The 12,257-nt window shown below is 31.0% G+C and overlaps 1 protein-coding gene across 1 annotated transcript; it reads left to right on the forward strand.

Moving 5' to 3' along the window:
- The first annotated feature begins 10,473 nt into the window (after window positions 1–10,473).
- On the forward strand, window positions 10,474–11,972 carry LOC107887896 (serine/threonine-protein phosphatase 7 long form homolog). Its single transcript, XM_041094445.1, has 3 exons — window positions 10,474–10,645; window positions 10,755–11,462; window positions 11,733–11,972. Exons 1-3 carry the CDS (start codon window positions 10,589–10,591, stop codon window positions 11,970–11,972), a joined length of 1,005 nt encoding a protein of 334 aa, XP_040950379.1. The 5' UTR covers window positions 10,474–10,588.
- Window positions 11,973–12,257: the final 285 nt, after the last annotated feature.

A 12,257-nucleotide genomic window follows, 5' to 3' on the forward strand; every position in this document is an offset into this window, starting at 1 on the left:
CGGATAACAAATATCGGCTAATCGTCAACCTTTCCTTTTCTCCGATCTAGATTCAATCCTTGCTTATCTTGATCTATATATATTTCAAAATTAACACATTCAGTATTCGATCTATTCAATTTAGCCTTTAATTCATATTTTGGCAAATTTACACATTTGCCCCTAAACTTTCACATTTTTTTCACAATTTAGTCATTATCACAAAAAATTGCAAATTCATGCAATTTAGTACAAATTCATGCTACCCAAATATTACCCATTCCCATATCAACCCATATTTTCAATTTATTTACACTTTTAACCACCACATTTTACATTTTCACAAATTAACCCCTTTTTGACATTTTTGTCAAAAATCACTTTACAAAAACTATTAATCTAACATTAAACCTTCCAAATACATCATAATTCATCAAATTACTCAAGCATTCAACAATGAAAACATGTTAAATCTTTAATAGTTTCGAAATTTAAGGTACGAGCTAGTTAGAATACGTAGCAACGATCCCAAAAATGTAAAAATCATTAAAAACCGGACAGAGTACATACCTAAATGCCAATATTGTAGTTGCCAAATCTCTAACCCTATTTTCACAAGAATAATCGGTTGAAGATGTTAAAAGATTATAGAAATTGGCTTTGTTTTAATTTAACTAACCATTTATAATCAATTTACTTATTTAACCTTTAAACATTTAATAATTACACCAAATGCCATGCCACTATCATCCACTATCACACTAATGGTCTATTTACCACTTAAAGACCTTAAATTTAAGGTTCTATAGCTATTTAATACCTTTATCTAATAGAACAACACTTTTATACTTTATGCGATTTAGTCCTTTTTACCGAATTAAACATTTAAATGGTAAAATTTCTTTACGAAACTTTCACGTAATTAGTCTATCATGCTGTAGACCTTATTAAAATAATAAAATAAATATTTTGACTTCATATTTTTGGTCCCGAAACCACTGTTTCGATTTGACTAAAAAGGGCTATTACAACAAGATTAACTTATGGGGGAGAATTGATGAAGATTGACTTAAATTTCATGCCAGGTATATCTAATTGTGGGAACATAGGTACGATTTCATACTTATGCACAAACCAATTGTCAAATTGGATTTGGCGACATCTTCGGATTACATGACATGGTTTAGACTTCATGGTGGGTTGTGTCTATTATTAGAGGAGGAAAGGAGTAGACAAATTCGTTGTAAAAGGCCAACACGACTCTATATAAGGCCACAATCAGGAGTACATGCATCGAGTTCATCATCATCAGCTTCAACTAGACTTGATCATGGGTTGGGTTATTCGTCCTGGCCCAAAGGCCTGCCCGAAAAGTGGGAGGGTTTGGGCAAAAAAATGAGGCCCATTTTCTAAATGGGCTGAGCCTCGGGTAATCCTTTTTTGGTCTGGTTCGGATGCCATGTTACCCTAATTCCTCATAGACCTTTGTTGCTCTCCTCCTTTCTTCTACTTTCTCCACTTAAATCAACTAACAAAGAAAATGCATTTGCCTTCTCCACTCCACCAACATCGACTGACCACCAGAAACACCAATCGGCCACCACTATCTTTTCCCTCAAAATAGATTGCCTTCATCAACCACCACGATCATCGTAAAACAGGTATGCTCTTGAATGTGTTGAAGCACTACATTATATTCTTTTTTACTTAATACAAAAAGATAAATAAGAAGAAAGTTATCTACATTTACAAGTTGTTTGTCGGAAACGAACTAAAGATAACAATTAATACCTTAGGTTAGTTCCTTATCTTCTTATGCTCTGTTTTTCTTTCTATTTGATTTTTAATTAAAATAATAAGGAATTTTCTTAATTTACATGGAAATTTAATACATTCAAACATCTGTTCGGATGACGAGAAAAAATGTGATTTCTTTTTTTTTTGTTATGATTTGAAATAACTTAAATTTCTAATCCTGCTTATCTTCATTTTCTTTTCTTGAATGCAAAATTAAAGCTAACAGAATTCTCTTTGATGTCCTGCAACTCAACTAAGTATTCATTTTTTTGCCTCGCGCTCTTTCCTTCTATTTTAGTATAAATTTCACTGTCCTATGCTTTACAAAGTATGGATCGTCTCAATTCTCTTTATGATTGAAGTTATGAAATATACAACATGCTAGTCTGATCTAGAGGTGTGCATGGGCCGAGCCAGGCCAGGTTCGGGCCGAACCCATAAAAAAATTTCAGCCCGTTTTCAAGGCCCGGGCTCGGCCCGAAATATGGGCCTAAGAATTTGTCCAAGCCCGGCCCGAGGAAAAAATGGTAGGCCCGAGCCTAGCCCGGCCATATTAATTTTTTTTTCTTTTTTATTAAATAAAAAACTTTAAAATATAATAAATCAAATACATTTAAAAACATAAAAACAAATATTACAACAAAAAATAAATAAAAAATGAGACTAAAATAATTCTTAAAATAATACATAAATTAAAAATATAATAAAAAGTAATTATATTAAAATTGAAAAATTGAAACAAATTAGAACTAAATTAAGAACCAAATTATATTAATAACAAAAGTTTTACAATATCAAAATAACATTAAAAACAACAAAAAGAGTAAAGTAAAAGTACTAAAGTTACTTAAAATTAAAAATTAAAAACATTAAAAATAATTTAATATTAAAATCGGGCCGGGCCAGGCCTGGGCCAAAAAATCTTACCCGAGGCCCGGCCCGTTTTCTAAACGAGCCTCGTTTTTTGTCCAAGTCCATTTTTCGGGCCTATAATTTTACCCAAACCCTCCCATTTTTCAGGTGAACCTTCGGGCCTGGCCAGGCCGCCCGGCCCATGTACACCTCTAGTATGATCCAACATTGATTTTTATGCTATACTAAGATGATGTTATTAATATGAGAAATGTTTTTTTCAGAACAATTAATGTCTTCTCAATCACATTTTGAAGCCTCGAATGTCTCAAATTAAAGAGTTCGTGAGTTGTCTATGGTGCTTGTGTCTGACACCATTCTCTCAAATGGTAACATACTCTATGCTATGGTGTAAGAAAACTTTTTTTTATTTACATAATTAGCATCAACCTTATCATATTTGAGTTCACAATCCTAATGATCTATATATTTAATTATAAAAACTTATATAAACTTTATTTGATGAAAGACTTATGTTAGGTTAAATATCTTTTTATAATATGTAAATTAAGTCAACAATAATATAAAATTTATACTATATACTATATAATCTTTATAAAAAAAGGTTTTATAAATTGTTGAAAAATTTCGTAAACACTTCTTATAAATAATATAATTTTTCCATAACTTTAAAAAATTGTTTTTATAAATAAGTTATACTAAAAAAAATTATAACAATTTTTTTATGAATAAGTATATTATATTTTATAATATATAGCATGGACATATAAATGAGCTATGTCCATACTTTGGGGTTTTTACTAAAAAAATATAAAAAAAAATTAAAAATTTGAAAATAATACACCAAAAAAAGTAATTACCAAAATGGTATAGTCAGGGTGGTCACGCCACTCTAACAGGCGGCACCACCCTGACATGACAGCCGAAACAGTAAAAAAAAATTGAAAAAGAAAAAAAATACTGAAAAAAAAATAAAAAAGGGGTCATGTTGGTGCCAGAGGCGACACCAGTGTTGCCTCTGGCAGAGGCGGCACTGGTGCCAGATGCTTTTGCTGCCGATTTGACCCCTCATGCAGAGGGGTTTTGGTTTTTTGTTTGGGGGACCATAATATATGGTCCCCAAGCTTCATTTTCGGGAACAAAGAAGAAGAAGAAAAAGAGAGAAGAAGGAAAGAAGAGAAGAAGGAAAGAAGAGAAGAAGAAGAAAGAAAAAAAAGGAGAGGAGGAGAAGGAGGCTGGCGGTTGAGAGAAGAAAAAAGAAAAAGAAAAAGAGAAGGAGAAGAAGAAGAGGGAAGGAAAAAGAAGGAAAGAAAAAGGTATTTTTTTTATAAATTTTAGTAATTAATGTTAGTTTAAGTTATTTGTTTTAGATTTAAATCAGATATAATTTTTATTGTTATTTCTTTGTAATGTGTTATTTGGTTAAGAAGAGATATTAAGGTATGTTCGTATTTATTTTATATTTTCATTGAAGTATTAAGCATTTATGTGTAAAGAATATTTTTTGTTATTATTTTATGTAATTTATTTGTTAAGTGTGTGTTTTAGGTTGTTTAAAAAGATTTTTTAAAGTTATTTGACTTATTATAGAATTATTTATATTTTTTATTTTTTATGTGATGGGGGTTTTAAACTTTTACAAAAAATAGTATAAAAATAAAATATTAAAAATATATTAATTAAAAAATAAAATATGAGAAAAAATAAAAAACGAAAAAAACTTTTTTGGGGAAAGTGGTGGTGACGATTTTTTTGTTAAAATAATATAAAAAATAAAATATGAAAATAGTATATTTAAAAAAAAAACCGAAAATAAAAAAATATGAACAAGGTGCCAAAGTCAGGTTATTTATTAAATTAATATAAAAAACTTAAATAATACATTTGAAAGATTTTATGCTAAAATAAAATACCAAAATAATATATTTTAAAAAATAATATACGAAAAAAATACGAATAAAGTGCTAAAATCAGGGTTATTTATTAAAAAAATATAAAAAACACTTAAATAATACATTTGAAACATTATGTACTAAAATAATATAAAGAAATAAAATATGAAAATAATATATTTTAAAAAATAATATACGAAAATAAAAAAATTACGAAGAAAGTATCAAAATCAGAGTTATTTAGTAAATTAATATAAAGAAACACTTAAGTAATACATTTGAAATTTTTTTTGCTAAAATAATATAAAAATAAAATAAGAAAATAATATATTTTTAAAAATAATATACGAAAAAAATACGAATAAAGTGCTAAAATCAGGGTTATTTATTGAAAAAATATAAAAAATACTTAAATAATACATTTGAAACATTATGTACTAAAATAATATGAAGAAATAAAATACGAAAATAATATGAAGAAAGTGTCAAAATCAAGGTTATTTATTAAATTAGTATAAAAAAACACTTACATAATATACCTAATACATTTGAAACATTTTTTGCTAAAATAATATAAAAAAATAAAATAAGAAAATAATATATTTTAAAAAACAATATATGAAAAAATACGAATAAAGTGCTAAAATCAGGGTTATTTATTAAAAAAATATAAAAAACACTTAAATAATACATTTGAAACATTATGTACTAAAATAATATAAAGAAATAAATACAAAAATAATATATTTTTAAAAAAATTACGAAAAAATATAAATAAAGTGCTAAAATCAGGGTTATTTATTAAAAAATATAAAAAAACAATTAAATAATACATTTGAAACATTATGTACTAAAATAATATAAAGAAATAAATACGAAAATAATATATTTTAAAAAAAATTACGAAAAAATACGAATAAAGTGCTAAAATCAGGGTTATTTATTAAAAAAATATAAAAAACACTTAAATAATACATTTGAAACATTATGTACTAAAATAAGGGTTTTAAAATAAAATAATACGAAAGTAATATATTTTAAAAAATAAGATATGAAAATAAAAAAATACGAAAAAAGTGCCAAAATCAGTGTTATTTATTAAATTAATATAAAAAACACTTCCATAATACATTTGAAACATTTTTGCTAAAATAATATAAAAAATAATATACGAAAATATTTTACTTATTATCATTTTAAAATAATAATAATATTTGTATTTAAATTGGATATATTTAATTTTTTAATGTAGTATATGTGACACCCCTAACTTGACTCTAGTCGGAAAGTGGTTTCGGGACCACAAAACTGAGTTACAAAAATAATTAATTGTTATATTCTATGCTTATTATTTGTGAATAAGTATGTGTGAAAATTTCATGCTTTAATTTTGTTATTTGGATGTGAAATTAGCTAAAAAGGACATATTTGAGAAACTTTAAAAATATGATAGGCAAATGTCCAAGTGATTAAAATGTTAAACTACTAAAGTTGTGGACTTGCATGTCAAATGGCCCACTTTTAATATTAGTGGACGGTAATGATGTTATGATTTTGGCATTATGTGTATATTATATTTAGTAAGTAATATTTAATAGTTTATATTATAAAATACATAAATTTTATTAAAGAGGACTTAGTTGTAAATTTTTAAAAGGGTGGTAGATAGATTTTAAAGTGACCAAACCTTAAGGTTTATTATTGTGGAGGATTTGCATGCTTATTTGACCATTTTCTATCCATGTTCACGGTAGTGGGGGTTGTTATGATGCATTATATATTTATAATATGTTATAATTAAAATTTGATAAAATAAAAGTGAGTATGGTGATAAAAACAAGGTGAGCTTCATAGCCTTCATTTGAGCCGGAACTAAAGAAAACAAATAGGAGAAGAAGCTTTGGATATTCGGTCTACAGAAGGGCTAAAATTCAAGGTGAATACTTGTTAAATTGATATTAAATTTGATGTTTTGAGTTCCTAGCTTGATGCTACCTTAAACCCATGGATTTATTCTCTTGAATTGGTTATGTGGCATGTTCGGTATTGGATAGGAAATGTCAATTTTGATAGCTGAAAATGGAATTGGAATAAGGAGTGTTTGATAGATTTAGAAGATGAAATTGTAAGTGATTATGAGCTTATAATCTTAATTAGGGAAAATTTATGTTTAATATGACTTAATTGCTGAGGATATCATTCGGCCATGGAAATTGAGCATGGAAAAATCTGGTGTGGGATATATGAAGCTGAAAATTTAGTTTGAAGTGTGGTAATTGTGTTAAAGATGAACATTAAACCTTTATGTTTTATGGTCTTGTAAGTTAGGTGTAAAACCAATAGCCTTTTTATGCTTGGCATGGAATTAGTGGTTAAATGAGTTATGAACCTATTATAATTTGAAAATTTGATGGTTTTATGGAGAAGGGGGCATTCGGAAATAGAGGTTAAATTATAATAACCTCACCTTAGTGAATTGAAGTAAAATTTGACTCTTTATAGGATTAAATTACCTATGACCGAATGTGATGAAATTGTCAAGAAATAAATTTGATTAAATGAGATTCGGTTAATGGTGGGTGTATAGAATAATTGAATGCTAATTTGATTAACTCTCTAATGGTCAAATGTGTTAAACCTTAAAGCATGATTTAGTTTAACCAAGGGAGAACAGGATCGTGTTATTTTGTTTCATATGAGCTTGAAATTTTTATGCAAGAACTCGTTAAATTAAATGGTAATGCCGAATGTGAATTATGTATATTTGTAACCTTGTGTATTCGGCCATATGAATAATGTTCGTATACAAGGATAAAACTTAGTTGGAGAACTTGTATATTTGTAGGAAGGCATGTTTGAACGTGTATTGATAATTGATTTTGAAGGTTCGGCTTTATGCCTTGATAGTTGGTTTTGAAGTATATGATGTCTTGGTATAAATATATGTGCATTCGGTTACTTTCATAACATGCATTTAAAGTGTCCTTTGGATGCAATTGCTTATGCACTTGAGGGTATATGAGTTAATTTTCTTTATGGCAAATTTGGATAAGAAGCTAACTAATAATATGCTAAGGTAGTCATGTGGATAATCGGCTTTGTGAATATTATTAAAGGTGTAATTAGTTATATGCATAGGTCATCGGTAAAATTGACCACATAACTAGTATATGTATATAAGGCGACATGGTGATACCTAGGTAAATGTATTTGGGATGGTTTTAATGAAATACCGAATGTGTGCAAATGTATCGAGGTGTTGCCTTATGTATGAGTTTCATTGAGAAGATTTACCTTGTTGTTTTTAATGATATAACAAGGTGATTAAAATAGTTTAAATTTTGTTAATTAAGCTCAAGAGCATAGAGGGGCAATTTTGGATAAAGAGAAAGTAAACGAATAGCCGTGGATATCTAGTCGTCGACCACTTCCGAGGTAAGTTTTAAGTGATTAAACATTGAGTAAATTCAATCATAATAGGACATGATGACTTGATTTAATAAGATATGATGTGGCCATGATATGTTCTAAAAACAAATGGTAAGTTCTTAAGTGTTTGAGCTTGGAAATTTAAGTGTAATTTGAAATAATCTGCTTAGGACAGCAGCAGTAACGTGACTTTAAAAAATCACCATAAATTTATGGACTTGAATTAGAGGCTGAATAAAACATGAAATTAAATCTTAATGAGTCTAGTTTCTTATAAAAGAAACTGTGTAAGCAAACGAATTTTCGATAATGAGATATTTAAAGTTGTGTGAGACAGTGCAGAATGACTCTGTAATCCTCTGTTCTGTTTTTAGAAAATCATTATAAATTGTACAAAAATTTTTAAAAGACAAAATTTATATGCTAGATGCCTTAGTGAGTCTAGTTTCAAATGAAATAAACTAGAACATATTTTGAATTTTTTACAATGAGAAATTTGATTCGTAGTGAAGAGTGGTCAGAATAGTCAAACAATGAAATAGGGGAAACTTTAAGAAAAATCTGGTATTGATTGGCCAAACCAAAAATTCTTAAAATTTGTTGGATAAAATATGTATGAGTCTATTTTCAGGGAAAATTAACGGCACTTCATTTGGAGTTTCGTAGCTCCATTTACGAATAATTTAATGACTGTTGCTCAGGAAAAACAGCTTGTGCTGAATTTGTGATTATGTTGTAAACCTTAATAAAACTATTTGAGTTGCTTATAAGCTATCGATTAAATATTGGTAATAAAAGTACCAAATCCGTATTAAAGTGAAGCTATAAGCCGTAAATGACTAGTATACCTAGTCAATTTTGTTATGGTGAAATTGATGTACAAGATATGTATATGTGATAAGGCCGAATGGCCAATGTGATGAATGTGAAAGTGTATGTATGTGATAAGGCCGAATGGCCAATGTGATGAATGTGAAGGTGTATGTATATGTGATAAGGCCGAATGGCCAATGTGATGAATGTGAAAGTGTATGTATATGTGATAAGGCCGAATGGCCAATGTGATGAATGTGAAAGTGTATGTATGTGATAAGGCCGAATGGCCAATGTGATGAATGTGAAAGTATATATATGAAAAGGCCGAATGGTCAATGTGATGGAAGTGGAAGTGTATAGCTGTGATAAGTCCCGAAGGACATTTGTGTCAGTACTATATCCGGGTTAAAACCCCGCAGGCTTTATGCGAGAATATTATCCTGATTAATGTCCGTAGGCTTCGTGCTCGTACTATATCCGAGCTTTAAAGACCCGACGGCTAAATGCTAGGATTCAAGTAAGACTTTGATATTGAGTATCTGCAATAAGTTACTATCAAATAAGTATTATGTATTTAAGATGTTCAGGTACGTATTACTTACTCATCGGTGGAGTGATTTCGAGGTGAATTATCAGCATCAAAGAGGTAGGTAAATGTGATTAATATTATAACTCCAAATATGAGAATGATCTAATTGGTAATGGTATGCTTGTATAATGAAGTATGTGATGAAATATTCTTATGTATTAGTGCATATTCTGCCCAAAAGCCTTATGATTTGAGTATGGGTTGGGTTCAGCTAGATGTGCCAGTACAAGGTAAGGATTATGTTTTGTAAGCTTACGTATATGTGATAAGGAATATGTTTGGTTCTTTATGTGCCTACGGTAATTTAGTACTTGTCATGTTGAAATACTTAAAAATATGGATGTGATTATGAACAAGTGGAAAGGATTATTGAAAGTTGAAAATTGATGAAGAATGTGCTTTGGAAATATTCGACCATCTAGATCACTATTGTACGAAAGTATATATATGTGAGAGTTAAGTGATGCGTTTATTGATATTATAGTTCAAGATGAAGCTCTAGATTAACTTCATCGAACAGTTGAAATGAATGACCAAAGATATTGAATGAAAACACTTTGCGACTTAAAGCTCAGGGCTAAAGAAAGGCGAATTAAATTATGTGAAATTTTGGTTAGGTATATTGGGTCAAATGAGATTTTATCTAGATTAAGTATATGTGAAAAACGTCATTGATTCAACAAAATTATCGTTTTGCTTAAAACTTACTAAGCTTACGAAAGCTTACTCTGTTCGTTCATGTTTTTGGTCTGTAGGTTGTGGATTCTGACTACTAGCTCGGGGATCGTCAGTACTTCATCACACTATCTACCATTACGGTAGCCATGAGATTGGATTATCTTATGGCATGTATAGAATAGACTAGTAGCGAAAGAATAATTTGGTTATTGTATATAAGCCATGCGAAAATGACATCTTTTGAATGTTTACTTATAGAAGTTTACATTTTATCCCTGGCTGTGTTTAGTGTTTATCCAAATAAATGATCTAAAAAAAAAAAGGTTTTACCGTTCTGTCATGAGTTACAAGTCCGGTAATGCCCCTTACTTATTCCGGCGATGGTTACGGGATAGGGGTGTTACAGTATAGCAAAAAAAAATGTTGTCGAAAAAATTGTTTGCTATTTTTTTATAAGTTATTCTAATAAATATTTAAAATCTATCAAACATTAAAATTAATAACCGAAATTTATTTTGAAATTGCAGGCATCACAATGGCTTCATTGATCAATAAGGAACTTTCTCACATATGTGACACAGTTAATAATACGGTAATATATTGTTATTTGTTACGCAAGGGTTCCATTAAAAAAAGATCTACGTAATTTAAGAAAATAAATTATGTTATTATAACTATTTTTTGTAATTTAACACTGTCAGGGCTCGTACCGCATATTAAGGGGTCGGGTGAATGGTGTAGGATATTCCCCGGATGCACGACTGATGCCCTACTTAGAGCTAGTAGGATTCGGGTCAGCAGCATTGACCCGGACGTTTGATTTGCGGTACGATTTAATATCCGCATTGGTTGAGCGTTGGCGACCGGAGACCCACACTTTTCATTTGCCGTGTGGGGAGTGCACAACCACTGTGGAGGATGCTGCATTACAGTTTGGGCTCCCAATCGACGGGGATGCCGTCACGGGCGTAATTGTGATAGCTGAGCCGGCTGCACTTTGTTATAGCCTACTAGGAGCCTCGCCCAGCGATGCTGAGTTTACTTTTTCGGAGTTAAAATTTACATGGCCAATAGCCAATTTTCAACATTTATCAGATAATGCCACCGAAAAAGAGTTGGTGTGCGTAGCTCGAGCGTACATTATGCATATCATAAGGGGTGTATTGATGCCCAATTCAAACAACAACAAGGTTCATATCCAGTATTTACCTCTGTTAGCTGATCTGCGTAGTGTTCACTCCTATAGTTGGGGTTCCGCAGTTCTGGCAATATTGTATCGTGAGCTTTGTCGGACGATAAAGCCTAATGCTATAGACATGGGCGGATGCCTTATATTGTTGCAATCATGGGCTCTTTATTGGATGCCATTCTTGGCATCGGTTAGTCACCAACCATACGTATATCCGCTAGTTAATAGGTGATAAAATTTAACTTGTTAGTAATTGGTAATTTCTTTATAATGATACTATTCTAATGAAACTATATTTACTTGAAAATTGTATTCGTAGATGGAGTCTTTATTCGGGTATCGGGAGGTCGTACACTGTCTCGATATATCGTCTGATGATTGAATAACATGCCGGGGAAGGGGTAAGCTATTCAAATATTCGTGACATGTAATTGCTTTGTATATCTTACTCCAACCGTGTTAAATTTTAATCATGGTATAAATCGTGCAGTTTATATGGATGCCATACCGTAGACCAGAAATTGCGACTATTATACCCTCGTCTGCCTATGTTGATTCTCATTTGTGGTGCACTAACGCACCAATTATCAGTTTCAATGTAGTCGAGTGGTACCACGGGGATCGAGTACTACGACAGTTTGGTTGCATCCAGTACATCCCGGATCCGCCAATGCAGGTGGGGGAGGAGGTTCACGGTAAGAACAAGAGAGGGAGACATAGACAGCATTAGGGGGTTACGCACCGGAGATATATTGCGGTGTGGGAGAGTCGGATGGCTCGAAGACCCCAGATGGATATGTCTTCCGATTTGCGCCCATCGTTAGAGTACATACAATGGTACTTTAGTATGGGGAAGCCATATTTACTTGGTGGGCAGTCGACTATAGTCCCCCCGCACGTGCAGCGATCTGGGGCATACGAGCCAGTAGCCGATATAGAGCCCGATCTACAGCCAGATGCCGAGCATGACCCAGAGCCGGAGCCCGAGGTACAGCCGGAGGCCGAGTCCGAGCGA

Source organism: Gossypium hirsutum, chromosome A03 (genome assembly GCF_007990345.1).
Source record: "Gossypium hirsutum isolate 1008001.06 chromosome A03, Gossypium_hirsutum_v2.1, whole genome shotgun sequence".
Taxonomy (NCBI): Eukaryota; Viridiplantae; Streptophyta; class Magnoliopsida; order Malvales; family Malvaceae; genus Gossypium; species Gossypium hirsutum.

Excerpts from the sequence above, each read along its gene's own strand:
- LOC107887896 (XM_041094445.1), top strand. The coding sequence starts at position 10,589 with ATGGCTTCATTGATCAATAAGGAACTTTCTCACATATGTGACACAGTT. Across the intron at positions 10,646-10,754 it reads GTGACACAGTTAATAATACG|GGCTCGTACCGCATATTAAG; the intron begins GTAATATATTGT and ends TAACACTGTCAG. Across the intron at positions 11,463-11,732 it reads AACCATACGTATATCCGCTA|TTTATATGGATGCCATACCG; the intron begins GTTAATAGGTGA and ends TAAATCGTGCAG.